At 42.0% G+C, this 18,265-nt stretch overlaps 1 protein-coding gene across 1 annotated transcript in view; it reads right to left on the bottom strand.

Annotated features, from left to right (window-relative positions):
* Nucleotides 1-18,265, bottom strand: part of MLXIPL (MLX interacting protein like) — a 314,897-nt gene that overhangs the window by 187,816 nt on the left and 108,816 nt on the right. Inside the window, exons 6-7 of the mRNA XM_029613542.1 lie at nucleotides 10,726-10,918; nucleotides 10,223-10,303 (exon numbers count right to left, since the gene is read on the bottom strand). Coding sequence (XP_029469402.1) covers nucleotides 10,223-10,303; nucleotides 10,726-10,918 — 274 coding nt within the window. The remainder of the gene's footprint in view (nucleotides 1-10,222; nucleotides 10,304-10,725; nucleotides 10,919-18,265) is intronic.

Genomic DNA, 18,265 nt, shown 5'->3' with positions numbered 1-18,265 from the left:
GATCGTTCCTCACCATTCCCTTTGATTTCGTCTCTCTTTCAACTTCCTGTTTTCCCTCCTTCCACCTCTTCTAAACTCTCTCATGCCTTTCCTAGCTTCCCCACTGACTGATTCTAGGAGATTTCTCAGTCTTCTCCCAAACCCCCTTTTTTCTCATTAGGTTGACAGCCTAACAAAGCCAGCACCCAGTGTCACTGTCTTTTCTGAGTTCTACAGTCTTCGACCTGGGTTACGATCAAAGGCAACGGCAGCAGAAGGCATGCGATGTTCCTTGTACACTAAGAGACAGGGAACAGTTTAAGGACACAAAATAATCCTCCTGTTTGGCTTCTTTTGAGTGGTTTGCAAACTATGCATGGTGTAGGTGATATCCATGGTGGTGAAAGTGACTAAGAAGGGCTTTTCAAAAGTTTCAAATGCTTGTTTCTATTTATTTATATATTTAAGTCTTTTCTATACCGTCGTTAAGTAGCTTCCATCACAACGGTTTACAACAGGCACATAAAAATAAGGATGCTGAGACATTAATTTACATAAGTGCCATATTGGTCCGGTACATAGTTTTTAAAAATAAAATAATTGGAATATGATACAATACTGTTTGGAGGAACAAGGAATGAAATAAAAAAAAAACCCGAGACAGCAGAATATTAATGAGGGGGGTTTTCTTTGGCCACCTACTCACGTCCGGCTCCTGGGTTTCCCGTAGTCTTTCCCACTCACTGCCACTAGGGGCCATCACCAGTGCCAGCCTTGGACCTCCTTTTTTCAGTTCCCCCCAGCAATCATAGAACTGTCCACACTGGTGCAAACTCTGCCCGTAACCTTTACCTTGGGGTTTGCTTCGATAATCAAAGCAAAAACTACATGTGAGTAATTTTTCCAGCCAAAACTGTGTGTGTTTTGGAACACCTCCAAATAATGCAGGGTAAAATTACCAGCACTGTTGAACGCTGCATGCAATTTCACCCATAGTGAGCGTGGGCAGTTTTCAAAAAGCTGATTTCTGTGGGTAAAACATGGCTTTACCCATGGAAATGGCATTGAAAATTGCACACATACCCAACAACCTAGACATTGTAGCAATGCTCTTGCAGCCAAAATGTTCAAACTAGAATGCCCTTCGAAGCTCAACTCATGTGTGGTAAACCAACCAGCATGTATCATCATGACAGAGTGATGTCCGGGTCTGCTTCCCAGCTGCTCACAGAGCAGCCCAACCAGAACTGGCTTCTAAAGGAGCTGCAGTGCCATGGGCTTTCAGTAGCAACCACCCGGGGCATTTTTCTTATTTTTAACTCTGTTCACCCTATCTAGCTCAGTCAGTGCAGTGACAGTCCTTACCCAGGGGCCACAGACTGGGCCCTTTCTGGCCATGAGTTGTCATTATTGTGTGATGGCTGGGAAGGGTTGCAGTGTAATAGAGGTGACAATAAATCCACCTAAATCCCAACAAAACTGAGATTCTATGGATACAAAACATATATAGACAAGTCCCTGATCAGAAAATACTATTTGGATCCTATGAACTCCCACTACAAATACAGGTTGTTTTGGATTCCTGCTAGACTCAGAACTAACCATGCTCTTACAAATCCAGGTAAAGGGCAGCCTCTTAAGCTATGCAGCCTAGGAACCTTTTTGGCCTCTCATGGAGAAGAACTACCTAATCACAAGTAGTCCATGCAACAGTAAGCACACAGCTTGAACATAACATAAGAACATAAGAAATGCCATACTGGGTCAGACCAAGGATCCATCACGCCCAGTATCCTGTTCCCAACAGTGGCCAATCCAAGTACCCAAAAACATTAGCTAGATCACAAGCTACTACTGCTTATTAATTACTGTAACAGCAGTTTATAAATTTTTCCTCTAGGAACTTATCCAAACCTTTTTTAAACCCAATTACACTAACTGCTGTAACCACATCCTCTGGCAATGGATTCCAGAGCTTAACTATGCGCTGAGTGAAAAAGATTTGTCTTAGATTTGTTTTAAATGAGCTACTTGCTAACTTCATGGAGTGCCCCCTGATCCTTCTATCATCTAAGAGAGTAAATAACCGATTTACATTAACTTGTACAATTCCTTTCATGATTTTGTAGACCTCCATCATATCCCCCCTCAGTCGTCTCTTCTCCAAATTGAATAGCCCTAACTTCTTTAGCCTTTCCTCATAGGGCAGCCATTCCATGCCCCTTATCATTTTGGTTGCCCTTCTCTGCACTTTCTCCAGTGCAGCTATATCCTTTTTGAGATACGGTGACCAGAATTGCACACGGTATTCAAGGTGTGGTCTCACCAGGGAGCGATACAGAGGTATTATGACATCCTCCGTTTTATTTTCCATTCCCTTCCTAATAATTCCTAACATTGTTTGCATTTTTGATAGCCACAGCACACAAAGCCAATGATTTCAATGTATTAGCCACTATGACACCTAGATCTCTTTCCTGCATGGTAACTCCTAAGATAGAACCTAACATTGTGTAACTACAGCAAGGGTTATTTTTCCCTATATGCATCAATTTGCACTTGTCCACGTTAAATTTCATCTGCCATTTGGAAACCCATTCTTCCAGTCTCACAAGGTCCTCCTGCAATTCATCACAATCTACTTGAGATTTAACTACTCTGCATAATTTTTGTGTCATCTGCAAATTGGATCACTTCACTCGTCATACCCCTTTCCAGATCATTTATAAATATATTAAAAAGAACCAGTCCAAGTACAGATCCCTAAGGCGCTCTACTGTTTACCTTTTTCCAGTCTTCAGGTACATTGGATGATTTTAATTAAAGGTTACAAATTTTTACTCAGCTCTGAAATTTCATTTTTTAGTTCTTTCAGAACCCTGGGGTGTATACCTGACTTACTACTCTTCAGTTTGTCAATCAGGCCTACCACATCTTCTAGGTTCACCGTGATTTGGTTCATTTGATCTGAATCATCACCCATGAAACCTCTCCGGAATGGATCTCTCTCCAACATCCTCTTCAGTAAACACTGAAGCAAAGAAATAGTTGAATCTTTCCACGATGGCCTTATCTTCTCTAAGTGCCCCTTAACCCCTTGATCATCCAACGGTCCAACCAACTCCCTTGCAGGCTTTCTGCTTTGAATATATTTTTAAACGTTTTTGCCTCTATGGACAATTTCTTTTAAATTTTTCTCTTAGCCTGTCTTATCGGTGTCTTACATTTAACTTTCCAATGCTAACCTTTATCCTATTTTCTTCTGTTCCTTCTTCCAATTTTTTAATGAAGATCTTTTGGCTAAAATAGCCTCTTTCACCTCACCTTTTAACCATGCTGGTAATCGTTTTGCTTTCCTTCCACCTTTCTTAATCTGGTCTGTGCTTCTAGGATGGTATTTTTTAACAATGTCCACGCCTGTTGAACACTTAACTTTTGCAGTTGCACTTTTTATTTTTTTCTAACTATTTTCCTCATTTTATCAAAGTTTCCCTTTTGAAAATTTAGTGTTAGAGCTGTAGATTTACATATTGTTCCCCTTCCAGACATTAGTTCAAATTTGAACATATTATGATCACTATTGCCAAGTGGCCCCACCACTGTTACCTCTCACCAAATACTGCGTTCCACTAAGAATTAAATCTAAAATAGCCCCCTCTCTCATTGGTTTCTGAACCAATTGCTCTATGAAGCAATCATTTATTACATCCAGGAACTTTATGTCTCTAGCAAGTCCTGATGTTACATTTACCCAGTCAATGTTGGAGTAATTGAAATCTCCCACTATTACTGCACTGCCAAATTGGTTTGCTTATAATTTGTACCCTGATATAGCACCATCCCAGTGGTTATCCTCCTTCCACCAGGTCTCTGAGATGCCAATTATGTCTATTTCATCATTCTAACTCTCCCATCTTACTTCTTAGACTTCTGACATTGGCATACAGACATTTCAGTGTGTTTTTTGTTTGTATTAACAAATTGCTTTTCAACTGATAGAGATAATTTGGAAATCTTTAGCTCAGGTGATTCTTTACTTATAGGCACATGGACTACTTTTGCTCAGTTGGGATGCCCTACTCTGTTTCATTAGTATCCTTCAAAGATGCATTCCTGTGAACCATGCACTGCTGAGTGACTGTCAGCTTTCCCCCTTGCTCTAATTTAAAAGCTGCTCTATCTCCTTTTTAAAAGTTACTCCTGAATCTCCCCCTTTTGAGTCTCTTGTTCATGGTCACTTTAGAGGGCTAACCTTCAGAACTGGATATAGTACTCCAGATGTGGTGTCACCAATGATTTATTCAGAGACATTACCACTTTTTTTTTCCTGCAAGTTATGGCTTTTCCTGGGTACACTAGTATTTTTGTGGTGGCCCCCGTAGAAAGGTGAAATAGACAGAATAGATGTGCCTTGCAATCTTTATTTGCCATTATATTCTGCATTTCTTTGAATAATTCTAACATAGTAAAATAGTTCTGTGCATGTGCATCCAAACAGGGAGTCCAGGGCTATAAAAAGACAGGTATTATTGTAATACGAGCAGGTATATAATGGCAGGCCATACCAAAAGGTTCTGCTTCTTACTGCTCACTAATGAGGAGACAACTCACTTGAGCCAATCGATGATGTGAAACCCTGCAATTCATGAAAATCCTAGCTCTTCCCCTCACAATAATCCATCCTCCATTTAAAACTCACAAAGGTCCCTCTGTGTAACAAACATAGGACAACAATGTAAAGTAACATCCCCACAGTTATTCCCGTCTCTTGTGTGTTAGAGTCCTCAGGCTCCACTGTAGGAAATCCTTTTTATAACACTCTTTTGAAACAGATCCTCTATAAAATAAATAAAAGTATTGGTTTCCAATCCATCTTGGAAGAAGGATGCTGAAGAAGTCTAAAATCATCAGTTCAGTAAACTAGATGAAAACCCATGCCCTACTGGAAGAGTCAAAGTGAGAAGACCATCTAAATCTGCAAGGGCTGCTCACATCCTCCTGTTCCTTTAGTATGCAGTTCATTCAGAATTTGCCTGTATTGGAGGTACTGAACATCTCTGGGTTTTTCACCATTTTCAATCCTCTACATCCCTGTCCAGTCCAGCCATTGCAGTGACCAGTTTTAGGTAAGGACTACAAACAATGGCTTCCGCTGGAAGCCAGTACACATATATTCCAGGTCTTGCCACTAAGTGTCCCATGATGTGTTATTGCAGTAAGTTATTATGGTTACTCTCCACTCTCTCTTCTTACTTTCATTCCTTTATCGCTCCCTCAGTCTTAACTTACTCCCAAGCCCACCTCTTCTCCCCCTTCTCTTGCCTGCTCCCTTCTTCCCCCCCCCCCCTCCCCCCCGTTCAATGTAATTTTCCTCTCTTTTAGTTAATTGTAAACCGGCATGATGTGCTCTATGAATGTTGGTATATTAAAATTTGTTAAATAAAATAAATAAATAGTGACTTTTCCACATGCAGACCACATCAGCAGTGGATTTTAGGCCGCAGCGGTGGCAACAGCAGTGAAAGCCCAGAATCGTTCTTGACAGGTCATGGTGTGAAGATGGTACCGGTGGCAGAGAGAAACTGCTATCAGTCGAGAGCCTTGACCAGAAGCCTCTATGGTACTGAGCAGACAATTCTTTGCCATTGCTATGGTGGCAGGAGCATTGTTGGTGGGGGAGTGAAGTCAGGCCATGGTGGACCTTATTGGAGGCATTAGATGAAGGGTGGTGATGGGGAGGTCATCAGTATATATTTTGTTCCTAACCTACACAAGTAACTTTTCATTGATAGGAAATGTATGCATGTAAGTTGAAAAATGGCACAGATGGACATGACCAGATGCATGTTTCATTCCACAGTATACATAACTGTAAAGAATGCCTAAAAACCAGGACTGGATCACCATCTTGTAATAATGTAACACTGCTGTATAAAAGCAGGGAATGAGCAGAACCACAATTACAGCAGCACATTAAAATTCAACAGAAGAAAGGAGACGGAAAAACCTGAAACAAGACAAATTCAAAGCAAAAAAGTCTAAACTGAAAAGTTTTCTGATGAATTGTTTACTGTGTTCTGTTCACCCTACAATAAGGAGTAATATTCAGCCACTGGCTGGTTTGCAAAGGTAGCTAGATAAACTTAGCTGGCTTTCTTTGGCAGAATATTCTTTATTAAAATATATTAATCGCTAATTCAGCAGCACATCCACACTACTGATGTCACAATTCAGGATGAGTGGACCCTTCGGAGGACATGACACTATCCGGGGCCTGGGGCTTTAAGGTATAGGATGTCGACTAGGGTGTAGCAGCTTGTTACAACCGAATACACCTTACTATCTTAAAGATAGCCAGATAAAGTTATCTGGCTAACTTTGGGACTATTCTATGACTAACTTTAGGATTCCTCTATGGCATGACCATAAAGTAGTTATGGTCTGACTTAACTCTGCCCTGTAACAGCCCTATGTTATCTGGATAAAATTTAGTCAGAGAAGTGCCAAAAATATTCAGAAGTTGCCATTTAGCCAGATAACTTACTGTTACGGGCTCCGGAGTCCAGAGAACCTGCCTGGGGAGCGGCACGGGGCTGCAAGGCAGGGCTGTGAATAAGACAAGGGCTGGTCTTCCACCTAGCCAGCCCCCTCCCCCACAGGTTGGGCCATTAGGTCTCTGTGGTGGCAATACATCATAGTGGTGAGTCCACACAGACAAGGCTGGACAAAGCAGGCAGGACAAGCAGACAAGGATGGCATTTGCAAGCTGGACAGGGCAGACAAGGCAGGCTGGACAAGGCAAGACTGGATACAAGGCTTGGACCTGGAAATAGACAAAAACAGATCAGACAAAGCAAGGACAAACTCTAATACAGGCAAAACTGGGCAGGAAACTGTAACGGACAAGACAAGACTCTGAAACATGACAAAACCAAACAAGGCAGACTGCGGCAGGAGTCAGACAAGTCAAACAAGGTAAACAGCGAACAAGGAACAATGAAGTCCGAAGGCAGCAAGGCTATAGACAGAGTAGATCCGAAGGCCTCAAGGCAGGATAAAAGATAGCTAGGCCTCAAGACAGAAAGAAAAGCAGGGCAGGCCCAAGGGCCTCAAAGGCAAGGCAGGGAACTAAGGCAGAAGGTCCGCAGACCGCAAGACAAAACAAGGCAGAAGGCCCACAGGCCATAAGACAAGGCTAGAGCAAGGCAGAAGGCCTGCGGGCCATAAAACAAGGAACAAGGTAGGTGGAGAGGCTTACTGAGGGCCTCTGCTAGTGGGGAGGCGTCAGGAAGATAGGATAAGGCTGTGAAACAGGCGAAATCCTAACACTTACGAGTTACATAAGTTATCCAGCTAAATACCTTTGAATATGGACCCCATACAGACTATAACTACTTGGAGTTACATACAGGATGTACGCTCATGATTAATTCAGAAGCAACAGGTTAGATGGTCTGGTTTTCCAATCCCCGATTCAAAAGAATCTGTAAGGTTAAGAATATAAAATGAGCGCTGCAAACTCATCCGTTCCTTCTGACCTGGAGTCACATGATACTTCCAGAGTCAAATAAGGAGGCCTCTCTCAAGAATCATGTGACCCACAATTTTCCAGTGAAAATATCACTCTTAAAAAGTACACAGTTATGTCAAAGAATTCTGGAACACTAATGCATCAATCTAAAAAAATAGTATTTTTTGTTTTTAACTTTTTTTCTCAAATTGTATTTAAATATGCATTAAAAACAAATACAAAAAACTATTATTACAACATGTCAGTATACATTAAGATAAATCATGGTCCTTCACACCACATTAAACCCACTGAATGGTATCTTCCAGCTATAGTCCTTTGTTGAATGAAAAGTATCTCAAGTCCACAATGTGTAGCAATTCAAAAGAAGTGATTAAATACGCCCTTTCGTTGAAAACACAATTTGCAAACAGCAGAGTTCCTAGTTCCTCGACAAAAGGCCCTTCGTTTCACCAAGCATGGCTTCCTCAGGGGGGAAGAGTGAACACATCACAGATAAATTACTCCCATGTATAAATTAGGAATCAAACTGTGGACAAGATGGACGATTCTTTTTCCATGCAGAGAAGGTGTCTTTATTTCCTTACTTCAACTATTTGTAAACTCTCAGCCTTCCTTCTCTTACTGTCTTAAGCAGGAAACCCAGAACAAGGCTTAAAAACCATATATATATATAATATATATAAATATATATATATATATATATATATATATATACACACATACATACACACACATACACACACACACTATAAATAGAAGAAATGAAATAATGGCAAAGGGATTAGACTCTCAGCCATATTCAAAACTTTCTAAAATGGCTAAGACATTGTTCACGATGACTGGACACACAGGAGGAGGGTGCATCGGGCAGGCTAGCTATGAGTGCCACCCCTCATGGTGTTTCTGCTGTGAAAGGGGGCAGCATGTTAGAATGATTACTCCGGTAGTCGCCACATCAGTGGCATATGCTGCAGAGACAGGTTGGCGCTGGCATGGAGATGATATGCAAAGCTCAGAGGAATTTTGAGAGAGTGGTGGATGTCAGGGTAAACTTACATTTAATGGAAAACAATCCTACAAAAAGGTAACTTTTTACTTTTCTTGACAACTAAGAATCATATGGTGCTTACTCTGTGCCTTCTTGAATTGCGACTATTTTTGCTAGTAGGGTTATTCCAGACATCCATCACTCTCTCGATAAAGCACCAGTTCCTCAGCGTGCTTCTGAGCCCGTGTCCCCCACAGCTTCATTTTCTATGGAGAATAGTGCTCGCTTATGTTTTACTGACAACTTCAAACTAGCATCTCTCTCGCCCTCCCTCCCAGATTGATTTTTGCATTTTTTTTTATTTTTGTTGGTCGCAAAGACCTTTTGCCAATGGATCAGTGTTTTTGATTTATTGGGTTTTCATTTTGGCATTATAATCACATCACCTATATGGGTCGGCAATTATAACACAGGGAAGCCAACACCTATGACTGTGATGGACTTAAGTCCTGCTTGGGACAGATATGAAAAGAAGGGTCAGAAATCTGGTGGAAGGACCCAAGGGAGGAGTTGGTGTTGGGTTGCATATGGGAATTTTATAGGCACATCTACCAAAAGAGGATGAATTGCAACTGGGCAGACTGGATGGGCCAATTTGGTGTTTATCATTTACTGTTTAAGCTCATTTAAATTTGTAAGTTTGAGCCTGTGTCATGCTTCAGATAATAAATGTCTTAATATTTCAATAAATAGAGACTCTGCAAGGCTGGCCAGTGCATGCAACCAGGCAGGAAAGGTCAAAGGTTAATGAGCAGCAAGTGTGAAGTTTGGTGCGGATGTGGTGAAGGGGGTTTAGGGCTAAAATGTTAATCTTTTCTTACATCTTTTCTGATAAGGTGTCAGACAATCTAATAAAACTGTAAAGTCATAAAACCCCAAAAAGTCAGATACGGTATCAGCCACTGGCTCATTACAGCAAAGGGAAGGTAGCTGAGAGAGAGAGAGAGAGGATTTCAGGTTTAAATGATGGACTAAGCATTCAGTTTTCCTTCAGAAGAGTTTGGAGAGGCAGGTGCTGTTGAAGCAATGATCTGTTTTTACTTTGTATTAATACTTCAAGCTCTACATGCTACCCTAGTCAGTGCACCTTACAAAATATATAAAAAGGATATAAAATCAATCATTAGATGCACCAAAGACATTGAGACTGAAGAAAATTAAACATCAGGAAAAGCAATCTGTCACGTTTGACCTCAAAGCAATGTTGAGGGCCCTATTTACTAAGCACTTTCACACAGACACAAAATGGGAGAAAATCTTTAGTCAATGGGCTTCTAGGGACATAGCATTTTCCACTGCCAAAACTTCGGTGCTATTCCTCCACTTGGGAAAGGCTAGATAGAAATACTGTCAATATCATCTTTGTGGTCTACACAAATGCTCTAACCTGAAAGAGGATGCGCAGTGCAGTATGAGGCAGTTTGTCTTAGAAACAGCTGGAAGTTGCCCCATGTTGCGCAGGGCCACTCTCTTCCTCAAGTAGCATCCTCCTGACACAGAAAGCATTTAAAGCACTTTTTATGAGGCATCGTCTTCCAGTGGGGAAGAGGGGAGCAGGGTTGTGAGAAGCAGACTAAGGTGAAAAAGACTGCAACCAAGAACTCCACAGTCCCCTTGGGGAGCCCTGGATCCTGCCACTGCAGGATAAGCTGGGTTCCTACCTGGTATGTCCATAAAATCATCGAGGTTTGGCTGTAACTGTGTCAGGTCTGGCTGGATCATATCAGCATTCCCAGTGTAGTCTGGAAATACCAAAGCAGAAGCATCAGCATTCCACGTTCGCTTAACCAAAAACTTTATAAATAGTAGAATCCTATCCATAAACAGGGGATCCTGTCCGCACTCTCTCTCACACATACGCGTACACTCCTCTCTCCTGTACATATACACGTTTCCCACCCTATGTGTCCACTTGCCATTTTTCACACATGGACCCAACAGCATATGTGCTGATTCTTACCTAGACGTGCACACACTCATTCACACGTCCACTCTCTTCTACACGCATATGTTTGCGCTCGCTCTCGCCTGCATGCGTGCATCCTCTCTCACATGTGCAAGCGCCTATGCCCATTAACTCTGGCATGAATGTGCACACCATGCCACTTGAATACATCTTCTCTTTCTCTCCTGCCACAATCAGTCTGCTGAGAGTGAGACATACCATAATCAGAGATTGTAGGGGGAGCACATATGCCCTGGGTCATGGTGAAGAGGGTATCCGAGATATCAGACAAGAAACAGTCCAGGTCAAAAAGCTGCATCCTGTCTTCCTCTTCATTTTCCTCCATCATAGGGGCTCCAGCACAGAAAAGCTGACTGCACCACTTCTCCGATGACTGCCAAAGGGAGTCTCCCTGAAAAGGATGAGGCAGTAAAGAGAAATGCCCAGCATTCTCTGTCCCTCTCACTCTGTCCCATTTTTTTTTTAAATTACTGCACCTCTTCCTTAGAGTCTGACTGTCTCTCCACATCTGTCTGACTATATCCTGTTACTTGGATTCTGACTTAGGGTTACCATGGATCTTGATTTGACTGGGAGAGTTTGTTTTTAGGGTCTGTGACAGAAAGCCTTATTCTCATAGGGTCCTAGTTTTTGGGGTGGACGCCAGGTGTTGCGCAAGGTCCCCAGAGAAGATGGCTAAGAGCTGAATGAGTCCTTGAATTTTTTGCTGGCCTGGGTTCTCTCCAGCGCTGTTACAGAAGGGGCCCCAAAAGCCTCTCAGATGTCTGGGCACGTGTTACAGCATAACCTCTAGTGGCAGAAGTAGAGAAGGAAGCTGATTTTTTCCCTTGTTTCTTCGTAATTTTATATTGTTGAGACTGCAACTCTCCTAGAATGCTATGCAATAATTTCAAAAACCACGTTTATAAAAGAGCAAAATCAGCCACAAACATGGAAAGGAATCTCTTCACAAGGGAGCGTACCTAACTAAAGAAACAATCTGAAACATAGCCCAGATCGTTTCTGTCTGCAGAACACAACATCAAGGAAGTTTTCACAAAGTCCTAAAACTCCAAAATCTGACTTTGCGAACAAACCCAAGAAACAGTTTGCTCAAACATACATATTCAGAAGTGTTTGCAGCATGGAAACGGATGCAGAATCCAACCAGGAACGTTCAGAGGATGAGTTGGAAAAGCTCTTTGCATTTATTGTCAGTGGGGAAATATAGATAGTCCAACAGACTACTGCAGGTAGTCCACACAGACACAGAATTTCTCACCGACTCTGGAGCATCTGAGAACTTTAATTGATGAGAAGCACTGCAAACAATATCAGATAACATTCCTCATGATGCCTTTATGTGGAAATATGAAGCTAATACCATTATTTAGATGTCACAACCCACAAATCAAAGGGTCAGTTAACTACTACAACAACATTTCACCAAAGAATCTTAAGGAAACTTGGCACAGTCAATATTCAAGGACTCAAAGAGATAGGCGATAATATTCTAGATAAAAGATCACAAGGGAGAAGACGATTATAGAATCAGGAAACTCCTGGCTGAATAAGACGCCTGTTTTCTATGGATTGGGCAAAGTCAAATGCTATTAAGATTGTCTCCATACTGTATAATATGGAACTCTATCCCAGGATACCTAAGCTCTATCAGAGATCCCAAAACCTTCAAAAAAGAACTAAAAACATGGTTGTTTAGACAATCATTCACAGACTGATATGATAAATCTTGGTTTATCCCACTTCTTGATTTCTGTAACAAGCCTTTTCTATTTAAGTTATATATTGCCTACTGATAACTTGTTCTACTCTGCCTTTTGCCGAGACGTTATATTTATTATCTGTAATTATCCTCAACCTAACACTCGTTCTCTGTATGAAGTTTTATAACTCGTTCTCTGTATGAAGTTGTTTCACTGTAAACCGGGGTGAAGGCACTCAGCTATACTTCGGTATATAAAAGAATATAAATATAACAGACAATATAGCACTTCTAGCCCAATAGTACCAACACATTCTTTTTCACACCTGTAAATATGAGGGAAAATATCGAGACACCATTGAGAAGGCACCCTGCCTCACTCTGCTGATGTCCTCAAGATAGCCAAAGAAACTGTTCACATCTATTTGTTCATGAACAGTGCAAATGTGGCACTCAGAAAGGAGCAACATATTACACCCATCATAGTTGATCTCCTGCTTTCCCCTTCACTCCCTTGCAGTCAAGGATCCTCTCTGTGTTGATCCCCTGCCCTGCCGAGTTCCACTACTCTTCCATGCATCTACCACCCTTTAAACAAAGAAATATTTTTTTAGCCTTACTCGTTCTATGCCATTTGAGCCTCATATCATGACCTCTTGGTCTAGAGCTTCCTTTCCTCTTAGTTTCTCATGCATGAATTCCTTTGAGGTATTTGAATGTCCCTATTATATTCAAACCCCCCCCCCCCCCCACACACACACACACACTTCTTGTACACATATTTAGGTCTTTAAGATTCCCACGGAGAAGCTATGGGAGATGAAACAACGAGGATGCTGATTAGAGAAACGATGGTCAGAAACAAGAACTGATGCCGATAGATCTCTTTGTAGAGTTCATATGGCAATTTGTAATGCTGCGGTGATGACAGAGAAGAAAAGCTATTTCTCCATTAACATGACATCAGCACAATATTGTTCAAAGAATTTGTTTCAGGTAGTCAGAGGTTTGGTGTACCAATCTCGGATTAGAATGGATGATTGTTCAGAATTATAAATTGCTAAGTTTTTTGCAGATAAGATCTCTCATATTTGTAATGAATTCAATGCTGTAGCTGCCATACAGTGGCTACAGAAAGTCTATACCCCTTTGTACATTTTTTACATTTTGTTGCATCAGTCCTGCATGAATTTAAATGAGGATTTTTTTCACACTCATCAGCAAAACATACTCCATACCTTTCAGGACCAAAACATACAGTATTTTACTGGGGATCAAAGAATATATGTATCCAAAAAAACAAAAATTCAGCAACGGGATAAGTCTGCACACCCCCTTGACGGAAGCACCTTTGGCAGAAAATACAGCTGTCAGCCTGTTGGGATAGGTCTCCTCCAACTTTGCACACCTAGATCTGACAGTATTAAAACACTCTTCCCTTACACAACTGTTCAAGCTCTAGCAAGCTCTTTTGGAGGGTTGAACAGCAATCTTCAAGTCATGTCATAGAATTTCAATTGGATTGAGGTCGGGGCTCTGACTGGGCCACTCCAAGACATTTACGTTTTTTGTTCCTCAGCCACTCCAGCTGTGCACTTCAGGTCATCGTCATGCTGGACTTCCATTCCAGTTTCAGCTTTCTTGCAGAGGGTAAAGAGCTTTCTGTTCTTTTCTCCATTCATTGTCCCTTCTATCCTGACAAGAGATCACAGTCCCTGCAGATCAGAAACATCCCCATCACATGATGCTACCACCACCATGCTTCACAGAAGGGATGGCGTTCACTGGGTGAAGGGTTGGGTCTGCGCCATTCAGGCCACAAAGTTCTCTTTTAGTTTTCTCAGATCACAAAACCTTTTGCCACATGGCTACAAGATCCCTTGAGTGTTCCTCTGCATACATCAAACAGGATTAAACATGGGCTTTTTTGAGTAATGGCTTTCTTTCTTGCCACCCTACATAGCATAACTAGCATTAAGGGGAGAGGGAGACTGGTACACATGAAACCTGCTGGGTTCCACTAAAAATTAGAGTCCCAATGGTTTGCAAGTTCATGAGCAACTGAGGACAGAGAGTGCCCCCTGCCCCTACTCTCTGCTAACCTGGATCCCACCCACGTTTCCCAGGCCCCACCATAGTCAGAAAACTACACTCTTACATAAAAAGGCATGTAGGAAACTTAAAAGCAAAGCACAGCATAAAGCAATGTGTATGAGGAGAACCCTGTGGGTTCCTACTAAGAGGAATGTCCCATCGTTATAGGAGTAACAAAGCTAGCATTATTGTGGGTTTTGCTGAGATGGTAAGCTCTCGTTGAGTATATAAACCCCCGTCTCCAGCCAGCTGGTGGATTTTTCAGTTAGCCCTGCTAAGGGCAGCATGTCCTTTGGCTGCTCCTGCTTTTGGTAATTTTCCATAGGGAAGGACTTTTGGGTCTCTGGGGATGAGACCTGGGTGAAGTAAAGAAGAAAGGGTATCTTTGTCTAATTTTGAATGCCTTTTGGAAATCTTTGGTTTGAGAAGGAAAATAGTTCCACCCTTCCTTTTTCTGATTTTGGTTTTCTTTTCTTAAGAACTTTTTTTTTTTAATTTGTCCGAGTACTCTAGAACCCAGGGACTCCGTTTCTTTACCATGAGGAAATGGAGTCTCTCACCGAGAGAGAACCAATGGACTGTTATGAAGACCATCAGCGACCTTGCGGAAGAATGAGTTCTCATTCGGTCCCAGGGGAAAGGAGTAAGAGGATTTGGAAGAAGCTCAGTATCCACTGCCATCTCATCGAGATAACCAGAGGAGAGGAGCTATGGAGGTGCCATCCAGGTACAAAACTGGGGAGGTGAGGAACGCGTGGAGCTACTGGACTAAAAGGTATGAGAAATGGGACTTTATACAAAACACATCTAAATTGGGTCAATAGGATAAGTTTATCCAGCTCAACTAATCGAGCCACTCAGTGGCTGAATATTGCGCCTAGAAAAAAAAATGACTGGAAGCATAAGGTCACAAATCTATTGAAAATCTAAAGCTGCACAAGGGACTGTAGTGAACAAAAACCTGCAAAAGAATCTTCTCATCAGTTTCCATCCTTAATCAGTAAACATTAAGTTGGAAACCAACAGTTGTCTGCAGTGTGATTACTAGTGCTGTTTACTGTAATATTGGACTGACAGGGAATCTTGGGCATCAGATGGAGTTTAAAATCACAAGAGGAAAATTGCACACTTAAGCATTTAATTGATGTGTGGAATCGGGGGTTCTAGGAGAGGGCGTTATCCTGCAATATTTGTATGCAATATTTGTATATCCCGTCAGGGTAATCAACAACCTTTGACAACTCAATAAGGTTCTTTCTTTTTTAATTTGGCAGGTTTTATTTACCTTGGTTATTCTTTTGTTATCTCATTGTTAATCTCTCTTTTGCCTTCTCTACATTCCAAGTTGCATTTTATCCCTGTTTTATTGTAACTGCTACCTTATTCTTCTATCACATGTTAATGTTTTAAGTTATTAAGTATTTATTCTTTTGTCACACCTTGTTATTTGTAAACCGGCATGATGCGACTCCCATCGTGAATGCCGGTATATAAGAAATTTAAATAAATAAATAAATAAATTTGTGTTACCCCTGGGCTAACACAACAGGAGTTTTTCTTTGAATAATAATAGAATAAATGAGAAACAACTAAGGGGAAAGGCAAGATGCGGTCACCCCTAATAACACATCACAATCTATACGCAACAGTTTCTTTCATTGAAGAGATCCCTCCAACTCTGAATATGGATCCAATGTTGTCACAAATGTTTGAAAGACTGCATGCAAAAACCATTTTTTTTTGTGCAACCTTTTTATAAGCCAAGTTCAAATCTGTGCACTATGAGCCAGTGTAATTCAGATAATGTCGGGATTTCTTATGCGTGCTATGTATTGCTGGGTGCGCAGGGTTCATGACCCATGTGTGCATGCACGAGCGCACAGCTTAGAGGAAACAGTGCCTGCTTCCAAGTCAAACTGCACCCCTCAGTGCCGATGGGTTCCCGACAAATCCTGACAATATTGGATAGAGGAAATTTTCCCGGCCCATCTTTGGGCTGAATTATTCATTTTGTGTCCTTTGCTGATTTAAGTCCGAAAACTGATGGGGCACAAACTTCACCTCTCTCAGATAGCACTTTCCAATCCAATGCCCCACACTTTAGTCTTGTGAAGACCAGCCAAATTCAGGGTTAAACATCTGTCTCTCACTTGTAACGGGCTACAACTCAGAGATCCATTAGTGCTGAGAGCAGTTTCCCCTTCTCCTTTTACCTCTCGTCCAAAATGCAGTTTACTCTGCCTCTAGTCAGTGCTATCTTCTAGCTTCACTGCCCTCTCAGCAGGAGCTCCTTGCTACCTCCTGATCATCAGTCTTTGATGCAAAGGAAAAAAAAACAGCCTCCATGGGTATCTTTTCCTGGAGCTGTCCTCCTAGGCTTAGATGATCCAGCCTGGCTCTGGTTCCAGACCTCTGGGGCTCTCTCCTGCTCCACAGATTCCTCCCAATGCAGTGATGCTCTAGCTGCTTCCCCTCCAATTGGTACTGAACTCTGGCACCAAAACTCCTGGCTTCTTAGGAGGAACTTGACCATGAAAGGCGCTGGCTCTGACTGACTTCAACAGGGTCGTGCCCAGGTTCATTGTTGTTTTTACTTATTTTAGAGAAACTGTTGAATTATGATGTAATCTATATATCAATTTCTATATAACATCATGTAGGCCAACATGCTTTGCCATTGCCAAAGTAGTATTGTAAATTAACGAGACCTCATAAGTGTGGCGGGCTATTCAAACACAAGCCCTGCTGCCACTATTAGAAAGGAATGCGGTGATGTTAATAGCTTTTGCACCGTCTTAATGTTATAATCATTGGTCTCACAGAAGAAGTGGGTATGTAACCGTAACTTATATCAGTTTACAAAGCAGTAAGGGTTTTTTTCACTTATCGTAGCGCAGTTTGCAGCTGGGGTATAACGCTGGCTCTGGCCCGACACGGCTCGTGTTTCTGTGAACCTTCTTCAGGGGCTGCTCAATGCCATTGCTGAAATGTAATGAAAAAGAGTTAAAGAACACCAAGTAGGAATATCTTTGACGCAAACCATGGCTACTTGATACCTACGGTTCCCAATACTGCCAACCGGTTCCGCTACTAGGCTGCAAATGTGTTCGGGCAGCAGGATCCGCCATCTTACCTCAGGTGGTTATGTACCTACCACGATGGGCGGAGACGATAGATAGTGACGTCAGAACTGCTGACATGACGTGTCAGAGACACTAAATGAGCGAAGACCACTCAACAGAATCATTAAGACCAAATGGGGATTGTGCCGTCAGAGTGTAGATCCACCACTGTTCCCGAACGTTTAAGAATTGATCGGAATCCCCTCCACGTGGATTGGGGGATATCTGTTCTAGAATCGTCCATCGGAGCTGGTCAAAACTGTGTCCCATTGTTCATTGTTGAGCATCCACTCTATACACATCCTCTGTGCTTTCTAATCCAGAAAATGCAGCTCTCACGGATTCCCTCTTGGTCTGAGCTCTGCCTGTTGGAGGGCCACTTCTGTGATCCCCATACAGGCACAGAGCAAGCATTCCTGCATTCAGCATGTTGGAGGGTTTTGTTTTTATCTTCCTTCTGGTTTATAAAACTTAGTTAAGGGGATGCTCTACAAGTCAGTCCAAAGTGCCTGGGAAAGTCACTGTCCAATGGCACCGGTTCCCTTTATTAACTTTAGCCCTGTCCTTTCAGCTAGTAGTGAACAAGACTCTGCCATAGTATAAACTCATGTGGGAGGGGGAACTTTAGGGTTTTATTTTTTTTTTCTTCTGAAGGCTCCTCACACACATACTTTGACCAGTCTTGGCATGGAAGCCTGTAGCTCTTTTAAAATCTGCCATTGGCCTCTTGGCTGCCTCCCTAATCAGTTTCCTTGCTCAGCCATCCTTCCGTTCTTCCTGAGTCCCGTCACGTCCCTCTGCACTTTTTGTGGTCATTTTC

The sequence above is a fragment of the Rhinatrema bivittatum genome, chromosome 8 (genome assembly GCF_901001135.1).
Source record: "Rhinatrema bivittatum chromosome 8, aRhiBiv1.1, whole genome shotgun sequence".
In the NCBI taxonomy this organism is placed as follows: Eukaryota; Metazoa; Chordata; class Amphibia; order Gymnophiona; family Rhinatrematidae; genus Rhinatrema; species Rhinatrema bivittatum.
This window is presented reverse-complemented; position numbering and strand designations above follow the sequence as displayed.